The sequence below is a fragment of the Strix aluco genome, chromosome 4 (assembly GCF_031877795.1).
Source record: "Strix aluco isolate bStrAlu1 chromosome 4, bStrAlu1.hap1, whole genome shotgun sequence".
Lineage (NCBI taxonomy): Eukaryota > Metazoa > Chordata > Aves > Strigiformes > Strigidae > Strix > Strix aluco.
The window spans coordinates 109,093,726-109,112,602 of NC_133934.1; the positions used below are offsets into that span (position 1 = coordinate 109,093,726).

General features: G+C 40.3%; 1 protein-coding gene across 1 annotated transcript in view; it reads right to left on the reverse strand.

The window, feature by feature from the left end:
* STON2 (stonin 2) overlaps nt 1-18,877 on the reverse strand; it is an 80,114-nt gene that overhangs the window by 54,005 nt on the left and 7,232 nt on the right. The window contains exons 2-4 of the mRNA XM_074824861.1: nt 8,471-8,673; nt 7,765-8,019; nt 2,214-2,411 (exon numbers count right to left, since the gene is read on the reverse strand). Coding sequence (XP_074680962.1) covers nt 2,214-2,411; nt 7,765-8,019; nt 8,471-8,558 — 541 coding nt within the window. The 5' untranslated portion in view covers nt 8,559-8,673. The remainder of the gene's footprint in view (nt 1-2,213; nt 2,412-7,764; nt 8,020-8,470; nt 8,674-18,877) is intronic.

Consider the following 18,877-nt stretch of genomic DNA (forward strand, 5'->3'; position numbering starts at 1 on the left):
GATGGGAAACACAAGTCAAATGCTTGAATCCAGTCAGGTTTGAATAACCGAATTTCTGGAGAGGGACAGAGAGGAAGGAAAGAAGAAAGTGATCAAGCATTTTTGTCCACTTATGCACTGTGAGTGCGGGGTGAAGGTGGAGTGAACAACAGAAAAGCAGCCAGAACTGTACAACAGTTCCATGGCCAGCAGCTCCCTCACCTCCACAAACCTTGCCTGATGCCAGCAGGCACCTCACATGCTGGGCTCTGAGCCATCCCATGAATGGGAACAAACAGATGCGCTTTTTTTCATGCTGCAAACTCTGTATATATTGGTAGGAAGACTCGATGTATTTCTTACTTCAGGTTCTAGTACCACTAAGGCAGTGTATCTTATGTTTTAGCTAATGACACATCCTTGCATATATGACCTACATTTTTACTTTTACAATGCATAGGTGACTGGAATGATATTTTGTACCTCTTTTGCTAATAAATATGTCATTTTGTGACTGACTGGGAAAGAAAGAACAGTAAGAAGGTTGCATACAAAGCTTCTCTTTTGGCCATATACAGCAAATAATTCCATATCTATATACGTGATATACGTATCACATATGATATATGCAGTGATATACAGCAGCAGTTTTGCTTTTCATTTCTCTATATAATGCAAAGTTATATATGAACTGAGTTAATATATATAAAAGTTATATATGAGGCATCCCTCATTTCCCTTACTCATGTGGAGACAGTCCCAGTGACAACAGCCATCCTTTGGCAACCTATATGAAATCAACAAAACACATACTCCAGATGAAAACTCTTACACCTCACCCTAATAGACATGAGCTCATCAGAACAGAACTGATGCCCACAGTGGCATCCAAACAGCTGGCACACAATGCTTATTCTACCTTTCTACCAGTGGTTTCCAAATTCAGAGGTACAGACAAGCAGAGTATTCTAAAATAAAAACTGTCAGACAGACTTGGGGTAACTGTATTATTTGAAGAAATAAAGGTCTCTATTTATCCAAAGTAAACACCACTTTCTCCACAAATCCTTTATCTTAAGCACCCAGACAGTACCTACCACGCTGCTGTTTATCAACCTGCCTTGGTGTCCAACCCAGTTTCACTGAACCATCAAATAATACTCTTTTCAGGTGACATATGTATATCTTTCTTACGGAAGGGACATATGACCTCAGTGGGGCTTATGAAGTCTATTATCCCAAAACAGATCTTATTTCACACATCTTGTTACATTCACCACCCGAGAAAAAACACATTAAATACCTCACATGTCAGAGCTATCATGACACCCATGAATCAGTTTTCATCACCAAACTGGGTAGCTACTGACCTTCCTCAGCTTGGGGTGAACAGCTTCCAACATACTACAGGTGCTTCCTCCTAGAGCTGTGTATTTTTTCCCTTTTGTCCTGACATGCCAGCTCTTTCTATGCTCTGTGAAAGTCTGCTTTGTCATTCAGGAGTTATTATCCCAACTCTGCATGACACAAGTGGCACCACTCTGCTTTATTTCTCCTGCTTCAGAGATTATCTAGAGTACAACTGAGGAGCAACGAGCTACAATGCCATGCAGCACATTTTTCCACAGTCAGGACGCCATCTAAATAGATCCCTACAAGGTCAGATAAAGGATCCTTAAATGATCAGAATCTGCTACTGAACCACCTTCTGTCATCTCCTAGACTCTCTCTGCATTACTTTACAGTAATAGTGCAAAGCACAGTGCAAAGAATGCATCCAACAGCCTGGATCTGTGTCTTGGCACTAACTGAAACAGAGAGGGGCATGCAGAGCTGGACCTGCCTCAGCTGAATACACTGGTGAGTTAAGAAAATTTCTGCACAGAACTTCAGGAAGGGCATCCAGCTTCTCCCAAAATATACTGAGAATTAAGTCTTAGATCAGCGTAAGCTGATGCAGTATGTGAAAACCAGAAATGCTCCAACATTTCACTCAGACAAGTCCACCAACAGGTACATAATTGCATTTGGCTCTTACTTTGGGAGTCTGCACGTATTGGGACTGTGTCAAATCCAGGGGTGATTTCTGGGGAATTGGACTAGCACAAAGTGTTAGTCTGCCCAATCCTTGAGTTTGTTCTGCTTTGGATCTATTTCCTGTAGCTCACTTCTGAGCAGTAAGCTTGAGTAGCATTAAAAAGATCAAGATGGAAGCTTGAGGGCTTCACTCTTACCAGGTGAATCTGCTGCAGACGTTCCACCACTGGTCAAGTCCTCAGTATTAATTGACTGCAGATCTGTGTAGGAGGGAGCAATGCTTGGGCTGCTGGTGTCCTCTGAGTTGGTTGTCCAGCTGCTCTCTGAGGCATGGGCTTGCCTCTCAGAAGAGTTGGAGGAGGGGGAAGTCCAGCTGGGTGCTTTTGATGGAGACACTGGATGCAGAAAACAAACAGGTACCAGTTAGAGACTTACAGGGCAATCTTCCAGAAGTTCACAACTATTCCAAAGACACGCTCTATCAGTGTACTGAGACTATAAATATAAATTCCAACATCCACAGCAACACAGTTATTTTATAACAAACACATAGCAACTTAACTAGTGCCTGGCACTCTCACCCTCCAGCACTACTCAGCTGTCTGCCTTAGATCCCATACAACTGCTGGCAGTTTCATGTTTTCCTGTTGTTCAAGTATTGCAGAAGCTGTGACTTTTCAGAACAGGAAGCTTCCATGTTTCTGCCACTGCTAACAAGATCTGAATATCTGTGTTGTGCAACACAGTGGAGTTTTTATTGTACCACAGATTTTTATAAAATGGTTTTATTATGGTTTTATTATATTTAATTAAGCATTCCCTATCCACAACACCCACTCAAATGTAGCTGTCATCTCAGGAATGCTCCACATGGGAGGAGTATAAAAATAAGCTGAAATTGACCTATTGATGTGCACTATAAATGGCTTTTGTTACTGAACATGCAGGATGGAGTATCCCAATCTGAATAAACTGCAAAACATTTCTGTTCCACGTAGGCCAAAAATCCTGTTCTACTCACTTAACTGTTTGACATGCAAGGCTGGAAAGTCCTGCCTAACCATCATCCACTGGATGTGAATTTGTATTGTATACTCTTTGTATTGTATACTCTTTGTCCACAGTATCACTCGAATGTTAGGAACAATGGGTGACTCTAGTGAGGAAATTAAAAAAAAAAAAAGATGTGGTAAAAAAATCTTCTTGAACGACAGAAAGGTGTACTGGTAGAGCCTAATTCTAATTTAATGTCAGCATAATAACTGTTTTCTAAGTTAGTACATCTATGTTTATCTTTTAAACCAACAATCTCAAACCAAGATCTCAATGCACCTCAAAATCTTGCAGTTACAGAACAACTACTGACACAGTTGTTTTCTTCTCAGCATGTAATACATAAACAACCCTTATTAGGATGACAGATACTTTGGAAGAAAATAGCAAATTAATGTTAAAGAGGATTTATCTCTCTCTACTCCATCCAAGTAGTGTGATGGGACACCACCTCATTATGGAAACCTTGCTTTGTGCATAGAGGGAATATCCGAACAGTGCTCCCTGCCTTGCCAGTTGAGAAGTGCAAATTTATTTTATATAGCTGCACTGTTACCCTCAGGTAAGCAGGCACTAACATATTTATATTTGTACAGCTGTGAGCCTAGGTACTGAGCTGCTTCTGAGTAGAGTTATTCCTACGGATGAGGAGCTGAAAGTCAGGAGATCTGTCTCCTTATTACACATGTTGACAGTTGTGTTACAGTGACATGACCAAAACCCCTCACTTCTTCCTCGAGTAATTCTGCACTGTGTTGGTGCTTGATGCCTGTAGAGAAAGGATGACAAGTATATGATTATAATCTGTCAGTCTGTCTCTCAGCCCTTTTGTTAAACATGGCATGAGGCATCTGAAAAGCCACCCTTAAAACTTCACCTGAAATTGCTTTGACAGACAGAGTGCTTTATTTGGACATAGAGGGCAAGCTGAAAAGCTGAGCTCCATATGTGAAACGGTAAAAAGAGCCAAGGTTTTTTTAAGTGTGTTTTATATCTGGAATTCTAGAAATTGTGGAATTATTTTATAAAAAGATCTTAGATTTGCAGTGTTTCTTTTTTTGTTTAAAGTCAGTCACAGCAACATGAAAAATATAAGCTAATTTAGAAACACATAAAATTTAATAACTCATATACTGTCAACTTGTTTTGTGCTTTCCAGAAATATTTTTTGTCTAAGAGGGAAACTGACTAGAATAGTGTTGCAGAATACTTCTATATAAGGACAAATTAATTTTATTCCAGATAAGTTGTGTCACTTGTGGAAGAACATAATTATTTGCTTTTTGTAAAGAAAGAGACTTGCACTTTGGAAAACCGTAACCATAGACAGCTTTTTCTGCAACAGATTTTCTTTAAAATCTTACTACAGTCAACCTCCACCAATGACAGTTCTAGGTTCCACAACACAAACCCTCAGAACTAGTAAATTTTCCCCTACGCTGAGCCAAGCAACTATCTATCAATCTCAAAAATCAAGACAAGCAAAAGTAAACATCCACAGATGTTTAGGTCCTTCTTCAGATGCTCCTGCTGCTCTCCAGATTCCTGGAAGTGCTGAAACCAAATTCCTAAATGAGGTAGGGTTTTTTTCCCTAGAAATTTGGAGTTTGATCTCTAGTGTCAATAGATGCAGAGTCACAGCCTTTCAGCTGCAGGTATTTCTCAAAAATTGAATTGACACGTTGAAAGTGTCAGAACTGTCCTTAACATGCAAATCCTGTAGGATAGGCAGCATACTGAAAATCAACTAACTGTTTCCCAAAGTGAAAAATATTTCCTTCCACATGCATTTTACTTTTCTTGACGTGTTTGTTCCTAATACAATGGATTTGCTTTAAATATGCAAATTTACCTTTTAAGCATTCACTCCTCTCTGATGTTTTGAGGATCCATTCCTTGATCCCTACACTGTATTACAATCAACCTTGTTAGCATCATTTCCTTTCCTGTCACATAGGACCTCAGATTTTTCTTATTTTAGGACAGCATCACAGTTGGTCTAGTTTTCAGCTGTTGATCTCATGTTGCATGTACTTCCTATTTTCAGACAAAACAGCACAAAATGGTTAAATTGAGATTTGCCTTACTGTGGGATAGCCTCTCAAGGGACACAGTAGGAGTCCAAGTTACTCGAGCCATTTAAAACCAGACAAAGCTCTCAGGAAGAAGCTGAGAGTGGGGTGGGGGTTGGGGGGGGTGTGTGGAACAGATGATGTAACAGATCTTGCCTTGCTCTAATTTTGGTGCTTTGCTGAATACCTTATTGAGAGAGTGCAGCTAACACCAATAGAATATGAGATTGCGAGCTGGAGGCCCACTGTGTAACAAATGCAAATGTGTCACCGTCTGGCTGTGATCATTTGCAGATTATGTAACATTTGTGATAGGAACATTTGGGTGAGCCTAAAAATCTCATTTTTCACTTTTGCAGTATCAGTCTGACTAGCCTGATAGTAACTATGAGAAAAATGAAATTTCTTCTTTTCCCAGCAAAAGGAAAATGGGGAAGTAGGCACCACAATGCATCATTTCTGTGACTAAATATTTCTGTGGCCTTGCTCAAGAGTTACTGCTTACCAGGGAGAAATCTACATGATTTGGCAGCTGTCAGTTATCTATGCACAAACCTGAAAAGCAGAAATATTTTGAAAGAAAGATTTTGCCAAGCATTTACTCTGCCTGAATCTGGTAGAATGAAGGGTTTACAAGAATGTCCTAAATAAAGATAATTTCCACTACGAGGCTCACAATAGCTGCTTTTCATTTCTGTACTTCAGGTTTTGACCTTTCTTCTCACCTTCTGAATTCTTTGCCTGTGCTTTCAGTCCTGTTTCTTGCTATCAGTCCCCCAATAATGTCTTCACTTTTCCCAGGACAACAAGGGTCCAGCATTACCCTTGGTTTTCTTTTAAATGTATTTCCTATAGAATAACCACTACATGGCAGTTGTCTTTAAATTACTATTTTGTTAGACTGTGAGTACTTTGGGACAAAGATTTGCTTTTGGGGGAACCTGTGCAAAAATACTGTAGCCCTAAGGTCGGAGTAAGACAGCATCTCTCTCTCCTAGGACCCATACTCTCCGCTTTCACGGCACTGTGGAAATGCCACTTCGCAAGTCCTTTTCAAAATGTGTTTCCAGCCAGCCTGGCCATCAGTCTGGGTAATTATCTAGTCAGCTGTGCAGCTGCTCCAGCGTGGACAGACAGATGATTTCCTAACAGCTCTGGAGCCCTGTCAGGAACGCGGCTGGGGGTGATGAGCCTTCAGGACGTTGCTCTTCACAGCTGCCTGCACAGGAAACAGATTTCAAACATCTCTATCCTTCTCACACGGATCTGTCTGTCTATGCTTGGCCTTTGCACTCCTTCCCCCCCCATCTGGCTATTTGCTATTGTTCTTATGCAGGCTGTTTGCTACTGGAAATGAATAATTGCTGTCACCACAGGCTTTCCGCTGAGCGTGTCAGCGTATCGTGCTTATAACACAAAGTCTCCAGCTTTGCTGCTGCCCATAGAAGAAAGACGTGACCTGCAAATTAATTGAGAACAACAAGGCTGAAGTTTATCCTACCTCTTGCTGTCAAAAGTCCCACAGAATAGAGGGTCAGAGACAAAGAGCTGTCACCTCTTCTGGCCCACGACCTTCTTTTTAGAGGCTGGTCAGCTGCACTGGTCTGGTCATTTATAATACAGGGTTCAGAATAGGAGTGGGACTAGCTCATAAATAAGGATTTATAATATCCACATCACCTCCTTAGGGTTCCTATATAGTTAAAGAATAACAGTCTCCCACGCAAGGATTATATAGAGTACATCCTGATCTGACTGCCAGGGGAACCATCCTCCTCCATGAATCTCGGTCAGATGCTAAAATTTAGTCTGTAAATACCCCCGCAGTGGCATGGATCACTCAGGACAAGCCTTTACAGGGGCACAAATGGGTGCCTTCTTCAAAACCACAATGCTTTTGCGAAGTCTTCTCTGATCACCTCTTTTGGATATCCTAGACCTCTGCCTACAACCTAGTGTCCCCTGTGACTGAAAACACAAACCAAGAGGCAGTGCTTTTGCTAGGCACATACCTTAAGACCTGGCCACATCCCTTTAAGGATGAGAAATTACGTAATACACCATGAAATTAGTTTTATGGGTAGCTCTTTGTTATGGCTAGCTTTATTTAGCAAAGAATTTTTTTTGTTTGTTTAATAAGAAGGTGCACTTATGTGTTTTCCAGTCAACAAGGACATCACAACATTAGGAAGGAAATATGGTGTCAGAGCAACCAACAGCTCTGTTTGAAAAAGTATATGGCTGTATGAGTATGAGTAAGGATCACCTAACCATGAAATTAAATAATAGAGAGGTAAAGCACCTCAGTTTTACAGATTTACAGTTACGTGTGCTCTTCCTTCTTTCCTCATCACCAGGATCAGGAAGTATTTACAACTGAGAATAACCAACAAATAAACAGAAGCCTTTCATTTTCTTTACAAAAACAAAATACCACTAGTTCAACCCAGAGTGGAATTATGAGCTCTTTTTGAAACTCTGATAACATCAATTATGTTAAAATACAGTACAAACTAGTCAAAGCTCAACCTTTGAGAAATCAAAGAGCAAGGAAAAATTCCTGTAGGCTCTCACTGTATTCTGTTATGCTACTGTAATGGACCTTTTCATGCATTTGCTTCACCTGCTTGTGGGTGGGTTGATGGAGCACTGGTCCATGGTGCGTCCTCAAACTGAACCCAAGCGCTGATGGATGATGATAGATCAGCGCTGGGACACACATGGTTTCCAAGCACAGCAGAGGCCACCTTGGGTTGGTCAGCTGCATCTTCCAGCTCTGTGTGGGAGAGGTCTTGAAATTCTCCATCTGCATTGTGGTTCTCTTCCGAGGAGGTGTCTGAGGAAGAAAAACATTTCTCCAGAGGCTCCTCAGTGCTACCTAAAATAGAGACAAAATAGAAAAATTAGTAGGACTCACCATTACTTCACTGTTTTTTTAAATTGAAATATCTAAAATTTGCCATTAAACGTACGTAGAAAATTCTCCTTCACCTAATGCAGTTTTTAGACTAACACCAGGCATAGTTTTGCACTTGATTATAATAGGTGAGACTTCCTCCATGGTCAGTTGGATACTGCCTTGAATCTCGAAGGACAGATCCAAACCCTGTAACAGATCTGTGCTAAGCAGATCTCACATTAGGAGAGTATTTTACATTTTTGGCCCAAATTGTCCTATTACATAGGGGTATCAGGACATACTTCAACCTCCGCACATACTGCTTCCACTTAGAAGGCAAGTTCTGTGATGCTGTTGTTGTCATATGACAACCGTTGGTCTAATTCAGACAAAGTCTCACAAGGTTCAAAGGAAATCAGAGATAGCTTACCTCGTGGGTTAACAGGGAGGAGCAGGTCATCAGTGAAGGACACCCACTCAGACTGGTGGGAGGCAATGACACTAGTCAGCGACGTCATATTTGCAGCATGCTACTCATCTTCACTTGGGGATTACAAGGAAGAAGCAGAATGGCAGAGAGGTATGGTGAAGATGAGCCAATAGAGGGAAACACCTCCTTTGCACTTTCAAGTGCTGTTAAGATAAGAAAGGAGTAAATTACGTCTTTTAGAAAACTAAATGGGAGAAATGGGTGCCACCATTTTAATAACACAGAATGTTAAACCAATTTATGTACCACAGACACAGTACTGTCAAAAGTACTGCCACCTTTGAGACAGGAATGTCACCTGTGTCTAGAGGGGGGTTACACTTGAGCAACTCCTTGATTAAAGCATCTGAGGGTCTTCAAACATTCTCATGTTAAAACAGTCAATTGCCAAAATCAATGTTTTATTCCTTACTCAAGGAGCTATGCCTCTCGTAACTCCAGCAAGAGAAATGATGAGGAGATTCTCCCAGGTTTAGCAAATTTTTATTATGATGTAACTTAATCCCAGTTCCAAGATGTCAGCATGTCCTTGCTCTTCTTGCTACTTACAATGTCAGATCCCTGTCAAGAGCAAGGAGTAAGCTGCATGCCTCACTAAAATAACATTTATGTAGCTGGTTCTGGGATCAGAATGAGTTGCCCATGATTCTCATCATGGTCTGGGTATGAAAAGATGGCCCCTCAGCTAGTTTCACTTTCAACTCTGCTGCTTGGCTGGATCTTCATGTTTTAGATTTAAAACCCAACATCTTAGATCTTATCTGGAGTTAAGCATGATTTTGCTGTAGTCCAGCAAATGTTTTCACAGACGTGGCAACATTAATTAGAATGCACTCCAATAGGATATACCCCATACAGATCTGGGAATCTGCTAGAGGGAATGAGGCACTTCAAAGTGGTCTGGTTGTTGGCTAGTAACTGGAAAGGTCAGGTCCAGGGAGAGAAATTCTCTCTAACAAGCACTCATGACCGCCTCTGATTTGCAGACCACTTCAAAACTCTCAGAGGACTATTGCCTCTTCCTAGGAAAGCCTGTGAATTCTGTCCCCAATTATCTCAAGCATTGAAGTTCTTGTTGCCATGGTATTCAAGTACTTGAAAATACTAAAGCTCAGACTTGGCTATTTTAAAGAGCTTTAAGTGTCATTTCTTGGCCTGCTGTCGCTGACCTAACTAAACGTTTTTTTGGGGTAAAACTTCATGTTGGTGTACAAGAACAGATACTTCACTGAGACTTCTCTTCACCCTGCATTAACAACATTTAGGTCCAAAGAGGAGACCGATATTTAAATGCATTCACTCTTTAAGCACATTCTACAGAAAGTAGATCATTAAATGGCTTCCAATATGATTATTCTCTTCAGGGCCACAAAGTCATTAGTCTGCTGAAGGCAGGCCAGCAAAAAAGAGCTGTGAGAAGGAGCCGAAAACTCAAAAGTTTGGAAGTCACAAAGCAGCCTGACACCCAGAGAGAATTCATGGGTCCATGTTCATTGTCTGAAAATGAATCTTTTCAAGCAGAACTGAACACAAAATGTACAGTTTCCTGTAAACACAGAAAAGGATTCCAGGATTCTGATGGTTAAGTGCCATTTGCCAGAAGAATGATCCCCTCTCCATAGACTTTCCAGAGCCTGTGGGCACCCCACACCCTGCATATCCTTCCCCCGTTACATAATCAGTTCCCTAACAATGAAGGAACAACTGCACTTGAGGGAACAACTGCACTTGAGGGAACAACCCCTTCTCCTCCACTCCCATGGCAGGATGATACCTTTGCCTGCCTCGCACAGCATCCATTTTGGGTGCTATTAATAGAAACTACAAAGCTAAACATAGAAGCAAGTCAAGAGAAAAAAAAGATCAGATGTTTAGGGTCACTTGGATGCCATATGATGGAAGGAGAGGATGACCTTGATATCTTGCTTTCCTCGTGTGACCAATTAAGCAGTTTGTTTTGGGCTTGTTTAAATATCTGTAACTAAGTCTTCTTTTCCCAAACAACTGAATACTGACCCCGCCTTTCTCCTGGTAAAGTCCTGTCGGAAGCATGAAACGGCAGGAAATGAAAAAAGAAAACAATTTATCTTGCCCTTAATGCACAGAGACTTCAGTAGAGATCCTTTTTTTTTTTTTTTTTTTTAAATGTCATGGGAAAAAAGCCATAAAAGAAGGCAAAGAAAATGGACTGTTTCAGCTGTGCAGATATGTGGGAGAATTATACCATTATTTTAAGATGGATTTGCTCTTTTACCCTACTGCCCCACGACAAGCATACTTTTCCAAATCCACTCAGTACCAGACAGCAAAACTTAAAACACTTTGAAATAGATAGAGAGCACTATGAGCCCAGAAAAGCATCAGAGTACCATGCAGTGCAGCACGAAGCACATACTCCAGCTACACAACTTCCCCACAGACGGAATTTTCTACAGACTTCCCAGTTTGGTAAGTAAAGGCGATTGTGTTGATTTATCAGGGTTATCACAACTTTTAGACAAGAAGCCTGAAAGAGAAGAAAGTCAGTCTGAGTAGATCATGGTGTCAAGGATTCTCAGAACAGGGGCACTCTGAGGATTCATATATTAGGATGAAAAAAAAAAAAAAAAAGACGGAATTTTGCATTCTCTCACACCCTGACCTAAACGCCTGTACAGAATTATGAATCATGTACAGCCAATTCCTGTGCAGACTATATGGAAAAGATACAACTTCATCCCCAAATTACTTTTCCTCTCTCCATTTTCCAAAACCCTCCCTAGAAAAAAAAGCTAAGCCAACCCCACTGTGGACCAAGGAGAGGAAGGCAGCACAATACTAATGCCATTGTGCATTCAGTTAACACAATGAGGCTGCAATTTGCAGAACTACTACAGGGGTACATGTCTCCAGAAGAATCATTTGACACTGTGAATAAACCCGAATCCTCTCCATAGCAAAGCAATCAGCACCCACTATTTAAACACTGCTGCAAATGTTCTGCAAGCAGTTTTTGGAGTTTTCCCTCCCTGTCCTTCAGACTTCTCAAACATCCATAGCTATTCCTAGAGAAATGGATTTCGGAGCCTACAAGGACTAAGGGAACAAATGGATCCTCTATACTCCAAGTGAGCTACAGTTAAAGCAAAAGTTTATGCCATACAGCCCAAGCAAAAGGAGATGGAGACACATTTCTTGGAACAAGATATTCCCAGGCCAGGCCAGGATTACCCCTTTCTACATGAATGGGATTTGTATCAGTTAAGATTTTGTTACTTCTGGACTTGTGTTATTATATGCATTAAGCTTTTGGTGATGAACTGGTTGAAAATAAAAGTGAACTAATTTATGTGAATCAAAATGTGTTTGTTACTATTACACAGTAAATACAAGGTAAAGAAGATGTTATACCCGCTGACCCAAATGATCCTTGCCATCAATTCCAGTGCAGTGATTTGACCATGAGACAACAAAAATCTAAGAAGTTGAAATTTCTGCTTCAGGTGTCCCTTTTTCACATTACAGTTTCATAGTGGGACATGTAAACCTGAGTTACAAGTGGGTGGCAGTTATTTCCAGTTCTCCAAAGGGCAGAGATCATAGAGCTGGAATAAAACTCCTTGTCTGTTTAGTCCTCCTAATATTTTGGATCAACCACATTACATAATCCCTTTTTAAAACTGATGAAGGTTCATTCTAAAATGACAACACTGTTTTGGTAACTAGAAACATTCTCTCATTTCAAATCTATGTAAATTCACAGTTTATAGCGATTTCTTCTTGTGACATGCTTAACTAGCTGCCCTTTTGTACAGCTCTGCTTCTGCAAAAGAAATATCATCCTTCTCCCTCAATTTTGCTAAGCCAAAACCATGTATTTGAGCAAGGGACGTAATTGTGCCAGAAGTCTCTCACCTAGCACCTTGTACAATGAGCTCTCACTTTAGGTGGGACTTCTATGCACTATGTGAATACAAACACCCACAGTAGCAATGGTTCATAGCACTTTAGAAGTATCTTTAAGGGAATGGTGGTTTTGTAAACATACCGTTCAAAGTATTTAATTACTCATGTATTTGGACAGCAAAATCAAACATTGTTTCTGAGTACATTTCAAGTCTGCTCAAAAGAAACAACATAGCACAGTTAATAATTTTAAGCACTAAGGGTAATTTCTCCAATTGCTTCACGTTACATGCATATGATGCATGCTGCAGTAGGCTTTATCACCACTACCCAGAGTTACTAGATTACAGTTACATGGAAAAACAGAATGAGAAAAAAACTAGAATAAAAATTGAGATTTTTAAATTCAGGTTTTGTTTTGCAAATGTAGTATCAATAGCAAGTTTGTGCTAAATTTAGAGACTCCCAAAGTATATTGCCTTACATGGTAGCACCACTGAAAAAATGCCATAATCCATGCAGTGATACTATTTTTCTTGTTTATATATCCCCTTGCAATTCCAGGGACCTAAACATTAATTGGTTACTGTACTTTGCATTTGGTTTATTGTAGGAGACCATGGAAGAGAAAACAACTAGACAAGCTGTTAATTTCCCCGTAGCAGAAAAAGAAACTAAGCCAAAGGTACAGTAAAAAAGGAAAGACTCTGACCATGGTTTTTGTTGTAACAATCAAGTTTCACTAACACCAGGAAAGTCTCAAGGAAAAATATGTAATTTTATCTTGACCACGTGTTTGGCAAACCTGTACAGACGAAACAATTCTAGTGGCATGAACTGAGGAATGATTGCTGCCTTGGGCAACTTTCCAAGTGAGAAAGAGCTCATGGGTCTTCCTCTCAACTTGGCCTGTAACAAGCACTAACCATCAGCAGCACATCATGACCTGAATAATAAACAAATTCCAAATTGGAAATCTGTTCTCAAGCATCAAAAGAAAGTCCCAAGTACTTCACAGTGCCACAGCAAAAACAAAACCCAGTGATAAACAACAGGAAAAAAACCCCAAAACTTGAGAAACCCAATGAAATAAAGGAACTGGATTTGTATTTTACAATTACTACTGAAAAAATCATTGCACCAGCCTCTGTCTAAATGTCTGTGGTAAAATTACCTTGTGAATGGCCTAGATGATGACAGGAATAAAGTCATATTTGGTTATTTGATTATTGTATTCTTAATATTGACATTTTTATTTTTTCCATGTATACAGCTCCCCCGGCTTGTAAACTGCCCTGAGAAAATCTCTGGTAACACCAGGTTTTAGAAGTTACACCACTTTTACCTTATGTGCTATTGCATGAGCTCCATGACTTCAGATGTAGCTTAAGAAGCTCAGTCACTACCTGGTGCATGTAACACTCACTTATATGAAAGCTCTCAATATGTAAGGAAGAATTAGGGCTCCAAGGGAGCCAAACGGACGTCCCTTGTGAAAATCCTGCAGCCTCTCTGGAAGCAGGCATGGCTTTGCCCATTTCAGATTACACCTAAGTGAACGGTAACAAGACCCTTGATAGTGCTCTGTCCTCAGAGCCTGGTCAAATCCACTTTGTGCCATTACAAGGTAGGTCATTACTACTGTCCTCTGGCAATTTTAGACAGAGATGAAGCGAGGCGAGAGCGTGGTACTGAATGTGACTAGAGCCAACTGGCACGCTGGATAACAGAAAAGCAGTTGGGGGTCTCCCTGAGCACAGGACCCAGTGCAGCCACACTAATTAATGGCTATACTGCATTAGTCCAATAGATATGATCTGTCTAAATCCACACTGCAAGTCAGTGGCAAAAGCAGTGTTAAAGCTGAGGTGACCTGGAATGCCCTTATTTTCTCTAGGCCACAAGAACCCAACCACTACACATAAAACCATGTCCCACAAATACACATCTCAGCTTTGCTAGAAGCTCACATTTCATGACAGTAAGAGAGCCTGAAGGTGATGCATTGGTAAGACAGTCATAAGCATCTCCCTCAAGAATATTTGCATCAAGGCAACATCTCAAAGGTCAACAGCTGCTGTTTTCCCTACACCACAATTTATCTACCACAGAAGTTCCTCTGTTTTCCAGAGAGAGAGAGACAACACACCTAAGATCCTCTTCTGCAGGCAATACCAGGATATTTAGGCAGTTCAGAAGGTAATGGTCTCTCTGCCAAGGCCAAGCCTTAAAAATACTTCATGGGTTCTGGATATCTCATAATGAGAGCCAGTCAAACAAGATAGTGTTTAGAGGCATTCAAACCCTGATACTGGAGGAAGATTGTACAGCCTCTTCCTCTATTTCTTGTACTCACAAGAACTTGAGAAATGTAGAAAGGCACTGCAGAAGAGCAGAAATACAGAAAAAGAATGAGAATCTAACAATTTTTTTTTTTTTTTTTTTTTTTTTACAATTAGAAGTAATGTATAACAGACAGAAACCAAGGGCGCATGCCAGACATGTTTAGCAGTGATAGTTCACATCCCCAGTCACATCAGGAAAGTAGAAGCTCTACATTTCAGGACTTTAAATATAGCTTGCTGTGGGTCCATGATGCATTCAAAGTGTAACTGAAGCCTCCAGTCATGTAATTGCATTAAAACTGAAGGATAATTTTCCAGACTGCCAGCCTTCTAACTCAAACTAGAATGTGAGGCAAAGATCAGTCAAATGCTTCTCTTACTATATAGAGCAACAGTGCTTTAAAACTAAACTGGGAAAAGATCACAGGAAAGAGGCAACATGCCAATTTGTTTAGCAGAACATTTGCATCTCTAAGATCTGGGATTTTTTTTTTCCAGTCCGCATTGCCCAAATAGGTGAAAAAATAAGCAAAACACTGATTTGAGGGTTTAACTTCCCAAGGGCTAGACTAATTCAGAACCACTTTACAGATGTGGTTTTCCTTTGTTCAGTGAAATTCTGTTGGTAATAACAGTAGGCAACAAGAAATCTAGATGCAGTAAGGGAGGAGAGATTGGTAGCATCCCCTTAGGAGAGGGCAGGTGCACAGCCCTTAACATTCATTCTTGTCTTCTCAAGGCCTCCATGAGGCAGAACTCCAAAGCAGCACGCCAGTCCCAGACTTCCACACCCAACCATTACGTGTGTCACAGACTTTCTCTGTTTCAGGATGGCGAATTTACAATAGTCACAACTACTGCACAATGTAATGCTACAGTAAGTGATGTTCCAATTCATAGTATGGGGAGGGATCTGGGTTTAAAAACTGGTTTCTTCTTTCAAACCTGAAAAAGTGAATCATACAAGGAACATGTTTTTCAGATGAAAGCTCCCACTGAGCACCCTGGTTTGCATATCTGATATCGATGCTTTCATATGTTTTTGTCTAAATTGTGCACAGACAAGCTAGCCAGATGTATTCCATTTACCAAACCCTCCAAAAGCTATTGTACTTTACTTGCTGTTGTGATGATTATCAAGGTGTGTTTTTTAAGTTATTTCACTGATGTAAAAAGCATAATATTCTACAATTAATCATCCTTGAACCAACTATGTCAGCGCAGCCTGACATCACTGAAGACAGCAAGAGGTGAACACAGATCACAAAGCCCTGTCTAGAGAAAGGGTGGGCATTCATATAGCCGAGCTGCGAGTATGCACAGAACGGAAGAACAGATTCAGAGTAAGGGAAAAAACACAGAAAACTGTGAAAGCATCAGGAAGACAAGGACCATTGGGAAAGTGATACAGCCCTGAAAGAAAGCAAAGATGTGCTGAATGTTGGCTGGAAAGGGAGATTAGGAACACTGAGCAAGCAAGCCATCTGTTCATGTCTTCTCTGCATTTCCACATAACTAAAACTATGTATATAAAAATAACTTCTATATAACTGTACTTCTAGGTAACATCTTTTATAACGTCTAAGCTGTATCAGCAGCACCTTTCAAAGGAAAAAGAATTAAAAAAGGTATTTTCATTACAAGGGGGATCCTGTTTGATGATTATACATAAAGGCAATATTAAAATGTGAGTCTGTCTCCCAGTTTAAGGAAGTCCTGCTTGATTAAAGCCAGACAAAAAAAGGATACTCTGGAAGAGGTATCACAGGGAACAAGCCTGCCCTGGCAGAAAATTCCCTTGATGATCCAACTAGTCTTTCCTCGTTTCCAGTGTCTGGAGAGTCAATTGAGATTATGCAATTTAGTGTTATGCCAGGACACTGCAGCCCTTCAGGGCAACCCACAAATATCACATTTGTTGTCACTCTATTTTAGATACTCTAAATATAGTCCCATTAGACTTGATGGTGCTATTTGTTTAGCAGGACTACTCCTGTTTCAAGAAAATGAAAAGCAATGCTAGAAAAAAAACATGCTTGAGCAAAGATTGAATTTAAAGGGACCCCATATTTTATATACTATTACAAAAAACTATATATGAAGTAGAAACAAAGACCTTGACAAGTCAAATTCATACAGTACAGAACACTATGTTTGCAATACTATTGTCTAATACATTTGTGTCTAACTGTATTTGTCTAATTGTCAAAACATGAAATAAGAATGCATGGTATACTAGCATGATGTAGAACAGAAGGTGTGAGAAAATCCTTCCGTTTTTTATTGTTGGGTTTTGGGTTTATTGGGTTTTTGTTTGTTTGTTTTGTTTTTACTAACACTAATAAGCAGTGTCAGTAAAATTAAAACATGTTTCAGGGGAAAAAAAAAAAAGAACCTGTTTTGTAGTATCTCTGTCAGCAGGGCCATACTTAGAGAGTAGGGTTAATAAGATGACAGTAAAGGTAATATTCGTTCCTGTGTGTTGCTTACTCATCTCTGGAAGTTCACAGGGAACAGAACACAAGAGGCTGCTTTCCTCTGGTGCAAAGAGGTAAAGCCCTTTGCTGAAAATGATGTTCAGGACGCTTTGCTTTCTAACTACCAATGCTTTGGCATCATCTGGTTCGGCGAGCAGCAGCTGCTCATCTTTACGGTACTATCGCTTCGGTAGTTAGCTGTGCCTGTGAGACAGCAGGCAACCTTGTGTGTTCCAGAATAGGAATCCAAGATATGTTGCCATCTATCTACATGAGATCTGTAAGTGCTGCAGGGGTATACAGTGAGAGATGGACCCCTGTGGCATATGAAGACAGCAAATCACTCATATTTTATTACACTCAGTATTTTGCTGAGGAAGCTACAAGAGGAGCCATTGCAAGTCTAAGTATCAACAGCAGGAAGAAGGACCAGTTTCACCTCATGTTCAATAGCATCAAATAGTTAATACCAACATTATTGTATAGCTTCCATGAGATACTCATCTTTTAACCTGACAAAAGTGCCCAGTTATGAAACATTCCGAGTATTAACAAATACACAGTATTATACATTGAAATTCATATGAATCAGTTCCCACAGAGTGTGGCACAGTCCCTGGTTTCACAGTGAGTGGAATGGCTCAAACAGTCACTGCACCAATCCACCTGCGAGGCATAAAACAGAATAATAAAAAATAAAGGCATGGGCAATAGCTAATCACTCGATGGTTGGGGCATTTTGTCAAAGTAAACTGTCAAAACTGGAATAGCAGGGAGCACTGCATATTGGGTACACCGACAGAGCTGTGCGGACACCCTGTGGAGAAGGTTCCCCACAGACCAAACTGTTTGCTGGAGAAGCTTCTCTGATGGCAGCTCCTCATATGCCTGGCTTCAGCCAGTGGTACACAAGCACTGTAGGTATATGTACATGGTACACAGAATCTAAAACTAAACAAACTGCTATTTATAGGTGCGTGAAAAAATCTCTGGTTTTCACGCAGAAATAGGAATGTGATTTCATCTTTCAAAATTCCGTGTTTTGAGGATATAGAATAATTTAGCTGACTACACCAAACCAATACTCCAAAAAAAAAAAAAAAAAGAAAAACCTACAGTGAGACTTTTCATTATTCTTTCCTTCTCAGACAACTAAGTCTTCAGTTTCAAACAGCAGACATTTGTTCTACCATTAAATCATGTAGTTTAACTGCATTAGGTATCCAGCCATTTTATACATCTAGAAGTACGCTCTACTTACCTACACTTTCAAATTAACCATGCAGAAGCTAAAAGAGTAAGATGAAAGTCACATGGTAAGACAAGTGAAATCATGAACATGCTCAGCTCTCAGCTAGACTTGGGTAATGCAATATCTTGCCTCCCAAATTTTTAGACAAGAATTTAATTTATGTTACATTTCTGGGTGCTGTCAGATATTGTGTAACCCAAAGGTAGTTTTCTTTAACGGAAGGCTTCAGGTCTGGTTTATGCATGACCTGTTTTGTGTCATCCATGTGCTTTAGTAGAGCAACAGTGTAAAAAAAACCCAACAAAACACAAAACCAAAGACCACCAAAAAACCCCCAACCCCAACACTCCCTTCTCACCCAAGCCCCCAGAAGTTTAAGACAGGGTTA